Source organism: Trichomonas vaginalis, chromosome V, assembly GCF_026262505.1.
Source record: "Trichomonas vaginalis G3 chromosome V, whole genome shotgun sequence".
In the NCBI taxonomy this organism is placed as follows: Eukaryota; Parabasalia; order Trichomonadida; family Trichomonadidae; genus Trichomonas; species Trichomonas vaginalis.
This window is the reverse complement of record NC_067207.1, coordinates 20,870,468-20,883,385: the sequence shown is the minus strand read 5'-3', so window position 1 is coordinate 20,883,385 and position 12,918 is coordinate 20,870,468. Positions and strand designations below refer to the sequence as shown.

Here is a 12,918-nt window from a genome sequence, read left to right as displayed (position 1 = left end):
TAAGCTTTAAAAATAGATGTTCATCCTTTATTCCTCACTGTCGTCCGCAGCTAAGTTATAGTCATCTAATCTTATTATGGGGATGCCTGACTGTCTTACCTGAATGGCAAAGCAACAATCCCTCATAAATCCAATAAGTGGCTTTGGTACATTTTCAGTTGCTAGTTCAATAGGTCCTTTAACAAACAATTTGTATGTTATTGGAGCAGTAGATGTTTGACCTTGCTGGAAGCAAAAGTCCACTTCTGTTGGAAAACCACATAAGAAATGTGTGTTGTCATAGCTATCCCATTTATGTTCCACACTACCATCATCCACCAATGACCTCATAACATCTTCATTAAATCCTATCATATCATTGTTTGTATTGCAGGCGTTCGCAACCATTTCATAAAATACAGGTCCATATGATTTTTCAGGTTCTGCAGGCATATTTCCATAAGTTCCCATGGAAAGCTGAAGATATTTAAACTTAGGGTTCTCAAAATTAACATAATAGTTGTCTTTCTTTCTAAATAGTGCCCAAATACTTTTAACATTAATAGGCGTATAAGCTGCTGTAAATGTTGCACTTGAACTATCTGTATTCTTTGAGAATGAACCGTCCATAGGAATCCAATCCATAACTTTAACAGGAAAACATAAAGCCTCGTTTGTATAATGTTCTACAAGTTCTGTATAAATGTTAGGGTCTAAAGAGAATGACTTTGGATGAATGAAACATTCATTAAAATCCATCTTTGTTCGAAATAGTTGCTGGGTTACAGTTGTAATAGTAACTGTTCCACTAGCTTCTACTGCCTTCGTTATCATAGTGAATGGTTCATTCCATGGAACAAATTTATTTGTCGGTGGATTTGAATCTGAAGCAAATGCAACTTTAAGAGTTGGATTGAAAGCAATGATATCATTTACAGATATAGATGTGCATTGTAAGGCGTCGCTACTGAACTTTACTTTAAGCTGAATGTTTCCTGCAAAAGCTGGAATAAATCGAATAGCTTCTAATGGAAGGAATCTTCTAACAGGAATTCTTAAACGAAGCTTAAAATCAAATGATTTTCCTGCTGTAATTGGACCACTAACAATTTGTCCTGTTCTGCATGTTCCCGAATGACTCCATACATCTTCATGTCGAGTCTTTGAGAAAACATCTACTTTCTTTATTTGTTCGGTAGTTTGTGAGTTTGAAGTTATATATGCTTCTTCTCTTGCGTTGTCTTGAGAATATACGATACGACCATTTGCAAGGATTTGATATCCAGCAACTGCATAGAAAGCGTCATCGAAACCAATCCAAAATCCTGGTGGGTTTGTTTTATTGGAACCTGAACCAATTTCTTTATCTACAATAAATTGACCTTCCATTTTATACGTAATGAATGTATTGTAAAGGTCCAACATATTTTCACCAGGAGGTGAGAGATTGAATGTTACCCATGTGTTATCTTTAGCAGTTCCAGGTTGTGATGGAATCTTTGCGTCAGAATATTTTCTATTAGTGTCACCAATTTGAACTGCAATGTCTATGATATCGAAATATGAGCGAATCTGATGAATATGCTCTGCTGGAGTAAATTCGTTTAGCTGTTCGTTCTGCATGTATTTACTTCAGATAAAAATATCTATTTACTTCATTATTCTCACTCTTCTTCTTGGCATTCGTGGTGGAAGTTGTTTCTTGACATTTTCAATGAACTGTACATTCTCTTTTGTCTCAACTTCTTTCACTGGCGGGTCAGGATTCTTTGACTCGGTTTGTTTTTCAATGAAATTCACGAACTTTGCAATAAGCTCTTGGTTCGTTATTGAAAGTACATCTGGCTTCTTTTCTTCTGGTTCTATTGACTTTTCAGTTTGAATAGAAGGCTTAACATGGGCTTCGCCCTCGGTGCCATGCACCTTAATGTTGTCGCTTTCTGCATTCGCTAATGGAACCTTTCTTTTTCTTACGTATATTTTACCATCTTTACTCTGACTTACGTAATAGAAAGGATGTTGTATTCCTCTTGCGTCATTTAATATAATAGACTCTCGCTCTGATTTTGACAAGCTCATTTTACATCGGTTAAAGTTTTAATTTTGTTTTTTTATCTGCAGTCAAATGACTCAGACAATAGATGTTGAAGCATTGAAGAAAGAAATTCGTGAGCAAATTTTATCCGAACTGAAGGAACAAAAACAAGAACAAAAGCCAGAGAGACCAAAGAGAAAACTTAGTGAAAACAACTTGCTGCATTAGCTGCTGGAAGACAAAAGAACCCAAGACTACTGGCGAAAAAAGCTAGAGAAGAAGCTGAAGCAAAAGCTAAAGAAGCTGAAGCAAAGAAAGAGTAAATGGGTTATTTTTATCGGAACTAAATGTATAGACAAATACCTTTATCTGTTGCGTTCAGTAGTGAAAACCCTGACGTCAAAATAAAGGGGAACAGAGTAACGTTTAAGTTTCCAACAGACTGGATTGTGAACATAAATGAAGAAAAATATATTGGCATAACAAATATGTACATTACGAGAGCATTTAGGAAAGTTGACTTTATACTTCAAGTCGAGATAGAAAATGACAACAGTCTTTAAGCGCCCAAAACATTCACATATACAAATACTTTAAAGACGATACAACATTGTTGCAATGTATGATTTCATTTAATGAGATGTTCGAGAAAAAGTTCAACATTGAAGTACAAACTTTACAGCCTTTACGTGAGTTTCTTGCACAACTGAAAGAAGAAGGTAGTCAGCCACAACTTATAGACTTTCATTATGAATTTAATGAAAATGAAGATGGAACACATGACTGTCAATTCATTGTATTCTCACCATTCAATGAAGTCGCTAAAGAGAAAGAAAATCCATTACGTATAAGATTTCAAATCTCTGAACCAAGTGATGATTTCAAGAATGTTTTCAATTATGATGCAATGCTTCCGAGGAAAAATGAATTTTCAAAGATTGTAACACCTGGCATTTGGGATAGAAAGCAAGCTATTCTTTTCTCTAATATAGCCAAAGGCGTTGAAAATGAGTTCATTGGTCATACAAGAACTTCACCACTTCCTAACCCTAAATACTATAAATTAACTGGCTTCAATCGTGAGTTTTGGATAGACATGTTCTCCACTCATGACCATAACTGCCCAGTGTTCTTACCTCCAGACCATAAGGACTGTCTCTACATTGAAGCACAACTCTTAAACTCTACCATCGCAGTATTGTAAATGACCACATGGGCTTCGCCCTTGCCGCTAGCGGCTTATTTTTATCATGAATGGTCTCACTGCTGACAAAAATAAATGACCTCATTATTTTTCTCATTCATGACCTCAGAACTTAAGCTTTCTTATGAATGAAGTCTTAGTCTGAATAGAAAAGTTAAACTTTTCAGCAAAGCAAGGACTAGAAGACTTACATAAGTCGAATGCAATCTCTTGACCGTCATAAAGTGCTTTATATAACTTCATAACACTGAACTCAGAGTCTTTGTCAAATTTTCCTTGCGGAACCATTAAACCTTTATCTTCATCATAGAAACACTGAACAGAGTCAGGAAACATTTCATTTGCGGTTAAAGCAATAACATCTTGCTTCACGCCTTTCATTCTGCAGTGAAATGCAACTTCATTTAAATCGTTAGTGAGTAAGTCTATGTAAGTCTTCTTTCCACAGAAAATACTTTTATAAGCTAAACTTTGTTTATCTTTTGTGATTTCTGCAAAGTCGCTATGAAATTGACCAAGGTTCTTTCCTATAAGTTCGCGACCATATCTCTTCTGAAATTCCAGAGCTAAACGAGGGATGTCTTCATTGTAGAGATGCATACTGTCCGTATCGCTATAAAAGATGTCCATTCCTAAGTCCTCAGCAGTACAGAATACTTCACACATTATTCTCTTCGACATAGATAGAATATTTACACCAAGAGGACAGAAGTTAAAGTGTCTGCAAATGCTTTTCGTTAGCTTGAAAATAATATTTAATGTTTTATCTGAACCATCCAACCCTTCGAACTTCACTATATGGTTGTAGTTTCTTATAGCATATCTTATAGCATCTTTGTCATCTACTATGGTTATTTTGACTCAATAGGAGATAGAATAGTTTTGCCATAAATACTGTTCAGAATGAGCTTTATATTTTCTTGCAAAGGATCCTTCTTTCTTATACTTTAACCTTAACTCAAACAACTTCTTTACTTCATCTCTTATTCTAATATCTCTGTTTCCATCGTAATAGTATCCTTGCAACACTTTCACATTTGACACCTTTGATATTTTATGAGGTCTTGTAATTTATATGGTCAACATACATTAAACAGCAAGTGTTTGAACTTCTGGGAACGTTAAGTTCTGGATTTAGTTCAGGGTCACAAACTATTAAAGGAAAGTGTCTATGTATGCCAATCTCTTTTATCTTAATGAGAACAAAGAAGCCAGACATAAACTTTTCACCAATGGGTTCCTTTTGGTCGTCATCGAATAAATGTCTCATGAGATACTCTGTGCTTAACATTTCTTCCTTCAATACTTTCGGTATACCTTCTAAAGTATAGAGTCTTGCAATTGCTGAAGGGTATAATGAAACAGCGTCGAAGTCAGCAATGAGTTTCTTTTTGCTCTTTTGTTTCATGTTATCTGACAGCATACATCTTCCACCTTGAATGCATCTCGAAATAAATTCTCTTTGTTTATTTGAGAGGTCATAAAGATTTCCATTCGGGAAGTATACTCTGTTCTCAAACAATTTGTTAGCAATAGAACAAATACTAACGTAGTCATATACGTTTAAATCAAACTCTTTCAATAAGTCATTTCTGAACTTTACAAATCCTTCTCTTAAAATTCTTACATCTTGTTTGCAATAAAATGAGCTATATTTTTCTAAGTCGAAGTGGTTCTCATCTATTCTGCAACCTTTGATGGAATCTATGTTCTTCATGAATGTATCCGCATCCTGGATAAACTTGCATGCTTCAGAAATGACACCAGTTCTGTTGTCATTCATGAGCAAAGTACTGCTGTAGTAGTTGTAAGGAAATACTTCTTTCGGGCCAGTTTGTAAGTTAAACATAGCAGGAAATAGTTTAAGCTTCTTATTTATAACACTGTAAGAGTCTTTTATAATAATAGCCCTTCCTTTATATAAACCAGTTATTTGCATTGTTCGTGAACCTTTAATGATGGGAGTTCCTTTCACTTCTGTCATGTGTCTTAAGATAAAGTTTATGTCATAGCTGAGGTTGTGAAAATATACTAAACTCTTGTCAGGAAGTCTTTCCAAAAATTCTGTTGCACAATTCTGACCCCAAATGCTTTCACTCACTGAACCATCTTCACTGTCATAACAGATGTTAAAAGCTTTATGAAAGCCGTCTGTGCTACACTAAAAGTCAGCAAAGAAAACGTGCTCAGGAATGAACTTGCACTTATTTTTATTTACTTCTTTTGACTCGGCTTTCTTCTTCAGTTGTACACAATACTTTGGAGCATATGTCAAATCTTTAAATGGTGCAAGGTTCTGTTTATATAAGTCAGTCGTATATATGAAAAGTTCTCCATAAGAAATAGGTTCGAAATATTTGCACCCCCACAATGTTTTCATAATATCCCATAACGGTGTTGTTCTATCATAACGAACTACATATTTATCTTCTCTCTTTGTATAAATCTTCATCTGTTTCTCAATGTTCATTCCACCACAAGCTTTGAGAATTTCTTTATAGTTTCGAATGAAGTATGTTGTCATTGGAAGTCTTTCATTTAGCATGTAGTGGTCTTCAACAAGAAGTAAGTCAATAGTTCTAACAGTTTCACATTCTTTTGGTATATATCTCTTTATTTCATTATGTCTTGAGTCATTGAAATAACCAATGGTAACATTAAATGCTATACCTGTTGCGTCAGAAATTTCTTGTACTTTACTTTGAGGAAAGTCTCTAACACGAATGACTTCTCTCATGTGGTCAATAGTCTCTCCATCTACTCCAGCCTGAATGCAAGCATAAACGAAACAATTGTCCTCTGTCATAAGTGTTGCAGTTCTTTTGTTCAGTTCATTGAAAATTTGATAGCGTTCAAGATTTATAGGTAATGTGCAAAGATACTTCCAGAACTGACCGCTTCTCTTTTTATAAAACTTCCTTTCACCATTATCTTTCCAAAAGCTTTCTATAAGTGCTGGGTTTCCTGTTTGCTTAAGAGCTTCCAAAATGGCTTTCTGGTCATTTGTCAGTGTGCTTTCATCTCTATAGGGTCTCTTTTTTGGCTTTCCTTTCTTAACATCTGACATCGTTAAGCCTTCATATTCTGTTAAATCATACATCTTTATTTCAGTAAGATTCTTTATGTTTGTCAAGAAGAAGTCATAGTGCATTTCAACAATACCTGCAGCATTTGCTTCAATCTCTGTTATAAAGTTCTCCTTCAAGAGCTGATGTAGTAATGTTCCAATATTATTGAGGTTTAACGTAGAACATTCATACTTTCCACCAAGTTTATAACATACCATCCATCTTTGTTGGGAGTTTATTTTAATCTTCTCTAAGAGTCTCATGAAAACCTTACCCAAATGTTTGTGTAAGTAGTCTCTGTTTGGTTCATCTAAAGCTTCGATGTTAAAGTCAATGAGTCTATTGCCTGTCTTAACATTCCTCTTCCTATTCTCTTCATCTTTCTTTAACCATCTCTTACCTTCTTTTGGTTTGTCGTCAATGGAACGAATGACATCATTAGCTTTGCGAACTTGTTCTATAGCGCTCTTAAACATCTCTCTTCTCTGTTGTTTCAGTGTGTCGTCTCTCTCGTGTTTCACCAACGTTCGCATTTGTTATGTCAAACATTTCTCTTCTTACTTCATGTGGTACTGAACGTCTATGATATAAGTCAATAGCAACATCATTTAAAGGAAATGCTCTTGCATAGACTTCGTCCTCGCCGTGTTGCGGCTTTATGAACTCATGAATTCTATCATAACTTATTGCACCATTGTAGTCATTGAGGATGTCAGCGAGTGATTTTTTGTTTGTCGCGTAATGTTTTGCTACTTCTATGTTAGCTTCTGTAAGAAGTTGTTTTATTTCCGAGTGTTCTAACTTAGACAACTTCCGATACATCTTTAGTAGGAAATTAAAAAATTTCTTAGAAAAAAATTAGCTTAGATTTTTTAAGGCTAGTTTTAAAATATTTCGAACTTTTTATTATAATGAAACACATGCAAGATTGCAAGTTCTTTTCATACAATGCTCTCGCTACTGCCATCAAGAATGAGTTCAATGGTGCTTCAAATGTTAATGTTATCTTTAACAAGAAGTTTGTGAAAGAATCTAAGTTCGGTCAGTATGTCAGACCATTAGCTATCGTCATTGACCGCAAACGTTATACTTCACAAGAGTTAGCAGTAGTTTTGAAACAAAAGAGTTTCTTCGTGAATGTCAAAGATACTCATTATACTGTTATAAAGAACTCTAACGTTGACTTCTTCAGTATTGCTATGAATCTTTCCGAACAGAAAGAATATAAGAAAGGTGAAACAAATGTGAAATATTATCCTTCATCTCTGAAAACAATAACGAACAAAGATGTTATACAAAAGTTCTTACCAAAGGTTGAAGAAGCTTATATTGACATTGACGAAGGAAGTGAAATGGTTGAAGAAATAGACCCTGAAGCTATTTAAGCAAAAATATATTTTTGTATAAAATTCCAAACAGTCAGTCAGTCGTCATTGACTGACTGTAAAAAATAATTTCAAAGCATTGAACAAAAAAAATTATTTTTGTTCATTCTTCCTCTTTGAAGTTATCGAAATATTCTGTTATTTTTTCCTTCAGTAATGGTAAGTCTTCTTTGAATGTAAGTATTGTGCAACCTTTGATGTCATAGTGTGTTTGAGGAAGAGTATTTTTGACAATTTCCTTTATTTGCTCATTCGGAGTCATTGAAATCGGTAAGTTTTCACGATAGAACCAGTTTCTGTCAGATTTATATATCTTAGCTAAGTCATAAAAGCTCTTGTTGTTTCTTCTGACTAAATGTAACATAACCATATCTTTATCTTCTTCATTTTCCATCTCTTCAGTATATATCATATACTTATAGCTCTTCTCCTTTTGGTACCGAACGTGGTATTCTTTTCTGTATATTTTTATCTTTATCTTCAATGACTTCATCTTTTGCTTGAAGTTTCTTTTCCATCTCTTCACGTTCTGCTTTATATAGTTCATCTAACATCATGAAAATATAACAAGCATAACGAGGTGAAGCCCACATTGCTACAGCATTTACTAATAGTCTATGAACATAATAACCTTTCAAACCAGGAGCCAAATTCTTGCGATTTTCGTACGGAATCTCTTCTCTCGGTTTTCCGAGGGAAGCAATCATATGAGGAAATTTTCTAAAAGTTCTTTTGTCTGTTGGTTTTCAAACCAATGATATGCTTGCTTTGTAGAACGAAGAGCATTCATTATACTTTGCATTTGATACATATCATCTTTGACTGAACGAATGAGACGTAACTGTTTGTTATACTGTATGTACTCGTATTCTTCATTTATGGCTTCATGAACGATAGCAGTTGTTGTGTTCTCTAATGTTGTCATTACTGTCTTTACATACAAAATAAAAAAATAAATAAAAAAAATTCTAACTTTATTTTTTCTGTCTTAAAGAAATGTTAAAAATTCATGATTTTCATGAAGTTTGGTCATTTTCAACATAACCTTCATTGCATGAAAAGTGTCATATATAACATATATATGATATTTTACTAATAAATATGTAAGCGGCTCAAAGCTCAGTGGTATGGACTCCCTTGTCATAGGTGTCGAGGACCTCGGTTCGAGTCCCGATGGTGTTCAGGTTTTTCCTTTTCTGCAAAAAAATGAGAGAGCATTGAATTTGCAAGTACAAAGGGTCTATTTGGTGTTAGACCCTAGCGAAGAAAATATGGTACTGGAACGATAGAAGTTTACATTTTGTAAAGTAGAACGATAGAATTTACTAACTGACGTCGGTTCACGTCCTGACTGACGTCGGTAGAGACCATGACTGACATCGGTATGGAATGCTCTCAAAATCTTCGAAATTGAAAGGTTTATGGTCTCGTAAACGAAAAAGGGGATTTGACGGAGTCAAATCCCCGCTCACAAAAAGTGGATTTTACATGTCAAATTTTATATGCATGTAATGTCCAGTTTTATGAGTTTTAGGAAGGAATTGGAAGCCATGAGTTACTGACATTGCATCAGTATCTCATAGCCTCCAATTCCTTCAAAAAATGGGAGAAACTTTGTCCGAATAGTTTAACATTCGGACAAAGTTTCTCCCATTTTAAGAAGGAATTGGAGGGTAAGAGATATACCATATGAATGTATATCTCTTACCCTCCAATTCCTTCTAGAAAGTGTCCAAACTTTGGTTAATTGCAAACTATTAACCCAAAGTTTGGACACTTTCAAGTGGAGATGGAAGGCTTTGGGGTATATATTAATACAATATACCTCAAAGCCTTCCATCTCCACTACAAATGGAGAAACTTTGTCCGAATAGTTTAACATTCGGACAAAGTTTCTCCCATCTTTCAATGTAATTGCTACCTGTGAGGTACTGACTTGAAGTCAGTGCTTCACAGGTAGCAATATCCAAAAATTTAAAAACATTTTATCAGTTCGTTAGAGAACTAGAGCCTCCTAGGTACTGAACCAGAATCAGTGCCTAGGGGACTCTAGTGATCTATATAAATCTGAGAAACTTTGAGGAAATTGTTCGACATTAGTTAGTATACAAGTCTTGGGTACTGTGGCACTGCGTTCCACCTTACCCAATACTTGTGAATTTGACACTTTACAAAGCCGCCAACCACTTCACTTCACTAACGAACTCACTAATGTAAAAATAAACGTTCTCACTATCGTTCTCACTAACAACTTCACTAATGTTCTCATAAATTTTCCTCAATATCTTCATCATCAGTGTTAACCCTATTGTAGTCATACTTGAAGCCATAAACTTTCTCTAACTTCTTAACGTACAATTTACATAACTTACCTTCGTCATCGTATGGTTTAATGATATAACTATTTCTATCTTTATAAACAGTCAATGAAAAGTCAACTGGTCTCGGATGTATTTGAAAGAACATGTTATGCTCAGGAAGGAAGAATAAATGTTTAAATGTATGTTTGTTATATGTTTTGATTTGTATGAGTTGCTTTTGTTCTGTCATTACATCCAAATAAAATAAAAATAAAATAAAAAATAAACTTAAAATTAATGATATCACCACCCTCACACGTATGAAAACATAGCACAAAAATAATGTTTATGTTAGAATGTTAGATCTAACACGTTTTCTAACCTCATTTCTAACCTGTTGAATTCATTGCTTTATAACTCTCTTCCTTGGTTTCTTTTTAGTTGCTTTCTTCACGTCTGTCTCCAACTTGACTGTCTTTCTTCTTCGTCCGTAATGATACCAGTTACTTCCACCAGTCAATGGGTCAAATGGTCTTTCGTAAGGTTTCCATACATTCCATAGGGACCATACGGAAGAACTACTGGTGGAGAAGAAACATTTTCTTTAGTTCCATCGAATCTATTTAAATGCATTGTTTCACCTTTCATCTGGTCATTAAAGTCTTTTGCGTGTTTTGCAAACTCATCGTCCTTTCCTAAAGCATTTTCTGACTCAGTCGCAACCAAATTGGATGCTTTATTTATGAGCCCTATTTTATTTAATCTTAACTTCTTTGCAACCCAGCCTCCAATCTTTCCCTTTATTTGCATCTAATGTCTTCGAAACCCTTCCTCCACTCATTTTATTTACTGCGTCATAAGCCCAAGTGCTTTTGCTCCAAATGCTAATGCTTTTGTTCCCATTGCGCCTAAAGCTGTCCAAGCTACCATTTACACCATATTAAAATCATCTCTCTTCAATATTATCTCATAAAAGTTCTCGTTACTGGAGAAAGTCAATGAAACATAAACATTCTCATTCATAAACTTCTTTCTTATCTCATCTATACGCTTCAAAATGTCTGAACAATTGCTAACATCTTCTACAACAGTTATTTCATCATGAATGACCTTCAAGAACAAGCTCATTTAATATGCTATTAAAATCATCTCAATAATGAGTCCATCCTTTCCATCTTTAGGTAGCACAACATCTTTCATTGAAGAAGGTTCGACAAGTCTTATGTTAAACTTACTGACAAAGTTTGTTATACTATAATGCTTCGGTGGCGAATACATGTAGTTTGAAAGACATAATATAGATTCTTCAGCAAATTCACTTATACTGGATTTTATAACAATGTTCTCACGAGACCAAATACCACCAATTGACAATCTTGTAAGCAATCCTGCTGAACCTTCTACTGTAAACGTCGATGGTAACATTCCACGAAGGTCATCTATTGACATTGTTGAGTCACTGAATTTAAATATTTTCTTAAAGCAATCGTCATTATCTAACCATGCAATAGCTTTGAAGTTTTCATTCGAATATACATCTGCTTCATTAAATGTAAACCTGACTTCTTTGCAGAGATGACTTTAAAATCTATTGATTTGTTTCAAAATTATATGCTATGGTAACTTCTGAAGGTAATGGATGCCCTTCCGCAGTCAGTTGTTCTCTCACTACCGTTTGAAGCTTTGTGTTAAAAACTTTCATGTCATCTCCTGTGTCTAGGTTCACATACACAGCAACAGGAAACTATCTTGCTTCTTTGTTTCATCATTATATCTCAAAACATTAAAGTTCTTCAATAATATTGTTCTTCCTGCTGGAATACTTCGAACCTGTCTGATTTCAATAGCTTTCTCACCTCCTACATACTCTACCCAGTGTCTTGGATATTCATAAGTATACTGACTTTCTTGAATTTTGGTTGGTTTTCATCATAACGTGTTCATAGTATATCTTTATACTCTTGTCAGTTAGACTCGGTGCTATGTTCTGAATATTTCTGACTTGCATTTTTAATGGAGATAAAATGAAGCATTTAATACATGACGTAGATGAAGACATGAATGAAACTACAGACAAACTTAACTCTTCTCTCATTCTTCCTTTCAGTAAGGACTATGAGTTCTGTTCAAATGGCGTTTATTTCTATTGTGGAAAGATGGGTTCAGGTAAGACATTTAATTTAATTCGTCATATACTCATAACAGAGCGTTTAGGAAACGACTCTTACTATGACCAAATCATTATATCAGCAACTTCAGACTCTATGGATTCAACAGCGAAAACATTTATGTCAAAAGTTCAAGCCTCTGTCGTTAAAGTTCCAGACAGTGAACTCATTGAATTTCTTCAACGTTACATTCGACGTAAGAGAAATATTATGCCATCGTTGAATTTATACAGTCAGGAATGCAAAAGACTTCTGAGGAGATGGAAAGAATTATTGACAAACACCACTTACGTCAGTACTCAGGAGTTTACGATATGAAACGACTGACAAACTACATTCTATCAAAACTTTCAAAATACCCCTTCAAAAAATATCCTTCAAACACTCTGCTCGTTTGCGACGACTTCGCCGGAAAGGTTTAGTGTCAAAACCAGACTCACCATTAGCTAATATCATTACTAAAGTCAGACATTACCACTTAAACTGTAGCAATACTTATGCAAACATGGAGGTTTTTAGCTTTAAACATAAAACGTAGGAAACATTCAGCTTAAGTAAAGTTCAGTCGCGACGCCTACAATGCACATCTATATCTGTAAATGATATCATTGCTTTCAATCCAACTCTTAAAGTTGCATTTGCTTCAGATTCAAATCCACCGACAAATAAATTTGTTCCATGGAATGAACCATCACTATGATAATGAAGGCAGTAGAAGCTAGTGGAACAGTTACTATTACAACTGTAACCCAGCAACATTTCGAACAAAGATGGATTTT

The 12,918-nt window shown here is 34.7% G+C and overlaps 9 protein-coding genes and 1 pseudogene across 10 annotated transcripts, besides 3 other annotated features; 4 read left to right on the top strand and 6 right to left on the bottom strand.

The window, feature by feature from the left end:
- Positions 1-8,657: part of a mobile genetic element that runs on past the window's edge.
- Positions 28-738, bottom strand: TVAGG3_0374530 (uncharacterized protein; the record flags this gene model as incomplete). Its single annotated transcript, XM_051231895.1, has 1 exon — positions 28-738. The coding sequence occupies one exon, from the start codon at positions 736-738 to the stop codon at positions 28-30; it is 711 nt and encodes a 236-aa protein (XP_051101625.1).
- TVAGG3_0374520 (uncharacterized protein) lies at positions 1,630-2,058 on the bottom strand (the record flags this gene model as incomplete). Its single annotated transcript, XM_001325401.2, has 1 exon — positions 1,630-2,058. One exon carries the CDS (start codon positions 2,056-2,058, stop codon positions 1,630-1,632), a length of 429 nt encoding a protein of 142 aa, XP_001325436.2.
- TVAGG3_0374510 (uncharacterized protein) lies at positions 2,081-2,242 on the top strand (the record flags this gene model as incomplete). The annotated part of the gene is made up of 1 exon (XM_001325400.2): positions 2,081-2,242. A coding segment is annotated over one exon (162 nt), but the record flags the coding sequence as incomplete, so codon positions are not given.
- TVAGG3_0374500 (uncharacterized protein) lies at positions 2,362-2,577 on the top strand (the record flags this gene model as incomplete). The annotated part of the gene is made up of 1 exon (XM_001325399.2): positions 2,362-2,577. The coding sequence occupies one exon, from the start codon at positions 2,362-2,364 to the stop codon at positions 2,575-2,577; it is 216 nt and encodes a 71-aa protein (XP_001325434.2).
- Positions 2,655-3,218, top strand: TVAGG3_0374490 (uncharacterized protein; the record flags this gene model as incomplete). Its single annotated transcript, XM_051231894.1, has 1 exon — positions 2,655-3,218. The coding sequence occupies one exon, from the start codon at positions 2,655-2,657 to the stop codon at positions 3,216-3,218; it is 564 nt and encodes a 187-aa protein (XP_051101624.1).
- TVAGG3_0374480 (organellar and viral DNA polymerase type B) lies at positions 6,207-6,819 on the bottom strand (the record flags this gene model as incomplete). The annotated part of the gene is made up of 1 exon (XM_001294933.1): positions 6,207-6,819. A coding segment is annotated over one exon (613 nt), but the record flags the coding sequence as incomplete, so codon positions are not given.
- Positions 7,198-7,671, top strand: TVAGG3_0374470 (uncharacterized protein; the record flags this gene model as incomplete). Its single annotated transcript, XM_051231893.1, has 1 exon — positions 7,198-7,671. One exon carries the CDS (start codon positions 7,198-7,200, stop codon positions 7,669-7,671), a length of 474 nt encoding a protein of 157 aa, XP_051101623.1.
- Positions 7,775-8,065, bottom strand: TVAGG3_0374460 (uncharacterized protein; the record flags this gene model as incomplete). Its single annotated transcript, XM_051231892.1, has 1 exon — positions 7,775-8,065. One exon carries the CDS (start codon positions 8,063-8,065, stop codon positions 7,775-7,777), a length of 291 nt encoding a protein of 96 aa, XP_051101622.1.
- TVAGG3_0374450 lies at positions 8,088-8,596 on the bottom strand (annotated as a pseudogene). Its single transcript has one exon. A coding segment is annotated over exon 1 (509 nt).
- Positions 8,658-9,096: 439 nt separating the features above from the next.
- Positions 9,097-9,769: a mobile genetic element.
- A 334-nt stretch (positions 9,770-10,103) lies between these two features.
- Positions 10,104-12,918: part of a mobile genetic element that runs on past the window's edge.
- Positions 11,100-11,420, bottom strand: TVAGG3_0374420 (uncharacterized protein; the record flags this gene model as incomplete). The annotated part of the gene is made up of 1 exon (XM_051231891.1): positions 11,100-11,420. One exon carries the CDS (start codon positions 11,418-11,420, stop codon positions 11,100-11,102), a length of 321 nt encoding a protein of 106 aa, XP_051101621.1.